Source organism: Myotis davidii, unplaced genomic scaffold, assembly GCF_000327345.1.
Source record: "Myotis davidii unplaced genomic scaffold, ASM32734v1 scaffold355, whole genome shotgun sequence".
Taxonomy (NCBI): domain Eukaryota; kingdom Metazoa; phylum Chordata; class Mammalia; order Chiroptera; family Vespertilionidae; genus Myotis; species Myotis davidii.
The window spans coordinates 1559013-1562510 of NW_006286818.1; the positions used below are offsets into that span (position 1 = coordinate 1559013).

At 66.8% G+C, this 3498-nt stretch overlaps 1 protein-coding gene across 1 annotated transcript in view; it reads right to left on the reverse strand.

Annotated features, from left to right (window-relative positions):
* The window catches only part of PHLDB1 (pleckstrin homology like domain family B member 1), a 41204-nt gene that overhangs the window by 10196 nt on the left and 27510 nt on the right, over nucleotides 1-3498 (reverse strand). The window contains 3 exon segments of the mRNA XM_015560637.1: nucleotides 830-932; nucleotides 1064-1201; nucleotides 2505-2642. Coding sequence (XP_015416123.1) covers nucleotides 830-932; nucleotides 1064-1201; nucleotides 2505-2642 — 379 coding nt within the window.

Below are 3498 nucleotides of genomic sequence, written 5' to 3' on the forward strand. Positions count from 1 at the left end.
GCTCAGGCCCATCTGGCCCAGCTGCACCGCCTGGCGTCAGCTCTCTGCATCCTGAGCCCACAGGGCACTGAGCCTGCCCAGGTGGTGCCCTGGCAGCAAGGCCTGCAGATGGGGGCACATGCGCCTGCCCTGCCCGCTGGGGAAGGGAGAGGAAGAGAGGGCACCAGGGAGTCCGTGCAGAACCAGCCACAACGCAGACGCAGGAGCAACAGCAGCAGGAACGGAGGGGAACTGGGAACACAGCTGAGACCGGAGAGAGCTCAGCTTGAGGGGGAGGCAGCCGGACACCCAGCCCAGCTCAGCCGGGAGCTGCCGCCGGGCACTGGGGCTGGACAGAGTGCACCATGCGGACACCTGGGCGGAGGCTGCCCAGCCAGAGCACCGTCCCCAGTGACCACGTCTACCTACTGGGCCGGCAGCCGGGAGGGGCTCGGCGGGGAGCGGCTGGACTGTGGGAGACCCGGCAGAGGGAGGTGGAGACAGAGAGGATGGGAGGAGAGAGGGGCAGACGCGGGCTTTCTAACCAACCGAAATGCCCTCGAGCAACAAGCCTCCTGGGCAGAGCAGTATCTTCAGGAGATTTCCGGGGTCAAGTCCACCCCCTGCCTCCCGACAGGATGATGCAGCCCCCACTCGGTCAAAACCCACTCCCTTGCTTGTGGGGCCCTCTAGGCAAGAGCTCACGGCACCCCACCCCCTAGGGTCCCTGCCCCTGAGAAGCACCCAGGGTGGCTCCCCGTAGGTGTCTAAGTCCTTTCTGCTGTTGGGGTCCCCATTAAAGAAAACATCCTGTGAAAGGTGAGGGGGAGGCAGACCCCGGGGCACTCACCCTTCTGCTGCAGGGCCAGCTGGCGCTTGGTCTCAATGTCCTGCAGCGTGGCCGCCAGGGTGCGGGGGAGGCTGCCCGGGCCGTTCTGGGCGAGGGGCGCGCTCTGGAGGGATTCGGGGCATTGGGACCTGAGGCTCAGGAGACCCCCAAAGGCTTCCACAATGGCCTTGGCCTCTCCCCAGTATGGGGTCTCCAGCACCGCCCCCCCCTCCTGCTTGCACACCAGCCTCAGACCTTTGGGGAAGGGCTGCGGCCCAAGGCAGCCACGCTGAGCTGAGAGGAGGAGGAGGAGGAGCCCGAGGAGGAGGGCAGGGGGCCGCAGGTGTGGGCAGGGGGGCTGGGGGCTTCCCCATCCATCTTGGAGCGGAACACCTGGGGAGGAGAGATGCTGCCTAGTGACCTGGCTCCCACTGTTCCACCCTCCCCCCCAGGCGCCCCCACTGTTCCACCCCAGGCGCCCCCACTATTCCACCCCAGGCCCCCACTGTTCCACCGCACCCCACCCCAGGCGCACCCACTGTTCCACCCCACCCCAGGCACCCCAACTGTTCCACCCCAGGCCCGGAGGCGGCTGTGACCAAGGCCAGTCTCCAGATGACAACAGCAGGGAGCCTCCTGGGCCGCCTAACAGGCAGGTGCTGGCAGCTGCCAAGCCTGCCAGGCTGTGCCTCCTGGGGCCAGTCCCTGGCCAACCCTGTGTCTCAGAAGAACCTGGTAAATGGACCCATGCGAGGGGCCCACACCCACTGGGCAGAGTTGTGCAGAAGGCCAGTGGGTGGCCGGGGTGCCCTGTGGTCCCAGCTTGGCCACTACCAGCCCTGTGGCCTGGGCCTCGGACTCCTCACTACGAAAGGACCGAACGGCCAGGCTAAGGGGTTGCCACGCTCGCTCACAGCATCCACGCGGGAGAAAGGCCTCGGAGTGAAGAACCCTGATCCTCAGGCTCCGCTCCTTCCCACTCATCTCCTCAGAGCCCCAGTGTCTGGAGAGGCACCCTACATCCACGAACCCAACTCTCCCAAGGGACATGGAACTTTAGCTCAGGTCAGCCCGAGGAACACAGGGCCTCCACCACGGCCCAATCGAATGGTGGGGCCTGGGTACCACGGCAGGTCAGCGGGGGGGCTGGGAGGAGCCTATCCAAACACTCCCACGATCAGAGGCCAGCGGCCCCTCCCCCATGGCAGCTCAGGGAGCTCCAGCGGCCCCTCCCCCATGGCAGCACCAGGGGACTCGGGCCTGTCCTCAGGGCTCTCACTTCAAGGTCTTTGTCCCCTTCTGTCCTGCCTCCCAGTGACCCCCTGGGAAGACAAGGAGAGCAAACTGCTGCGTTCTCCAGGCCACACTAACTGTAGTGCAACAGGCTCAGGGGTGTGCAGGGCGCGGGCTGCGGGCACAGGAACGGAGCAGAGCCCCAGGCCAGCCCCACCCTCCCGCTGGGCAGGCAGTCCCACCGCCACCTCTGGCCTCACAGAGCTGGCCCGCCAGCTTAGAAAAATGCCAGGATGGCTGCCGTGAGGAAGCCTCAGTGCCCCCTCAGGTCCAGGGGCCCCAGGCCGCCCTGGCTGGGCTGACCCCACCGTCTAAGGTGGCACCGTCTAAGGTGGCATGTGTGGCAGGACTCGGAGCAGAGAGGCACAGGCTGAGGAGGGGCGGGCAGTGAAGAGGGGGTTACCTGCAGCTGACAAAAGGCTTTGGTGGGCAGAGGTGGGGGGGAGGAGCGAGGGGAGGCGGCCACAGGGGTCCCCAGCCCGGCCATCAGCTCCTGGTACCATTGCTCTAAGTGCACAGCGGGGGGCAGCGGCCTCTCCAGCTAGGAAAGCGAGGGAGGGTGGGAGCGAGCGGGAGGGAAGGCCATGTCAGAGAAACAGGAGGCACGGGAAGAAGGCGGGAGGGAGGGAGGGAGGAAGAAGAGCAGAAAGGGAAGGGAAGGGCTGTCGTGAAAGTGCTGAGGGCAGAGAAACAGGGCGCCACTCCAGGACACACACGAGTCTATCCCAGCCGGAGGCCGGCCAACCAGGCCCACAGCACTGCCCACGCCCGGCTGGCCCTGAGCTGGGAGCGGGCGAGCAGAGCCACGCAGTGGGCTGAGGGTGGAGGGACATGCCACCCACCTCGGGGAAGGTGGGAGGGAAGTGGAGGAGGGCAGCCAGCAGCAAGACAGCAGGTGGGAAACGGTCCTGGGAGGCAGAGGCTGCAAAGGGGGGGCTGGCCCAGGGCTGTGGGCACGGGCGGGTGCCCCCATCTCCTTTAGCTGCTTGAGCATCGTGCGCTGGTGAAGGCCGGGGCGCAGGAGGGAATATGAGAGGCTAATGGGACTGGGACCCCAGAGACGGTCCTGCCCACGGGCAAGGGATGGCACCTGCAGAAGCAGAGGCTGCTCAGAGCCCTCTGGACACATGCCCTCCTGCCAGGGCACAGCCTGCCCTCTGCGAGCTGCCAGGACTGCAGGAAGCCCCCAGGCCTGGGCCAGAGGGAGCCACCCCACCCCTTTATCCAGGTGCCCTTCTCCCTCACGGCTACCCTGAGGACAAACCCGCTCCCAGCCCAGGCACGAAGGGCATCCAGGGACCCACCAGGTGGCCCCGGGGCACAGGTGGGCCTGCTCAGGGGCTGGCACCTCACTGTCAGGCAGGAGCTGGGGGAGGCAGCAGAAGCACAGGCCCACA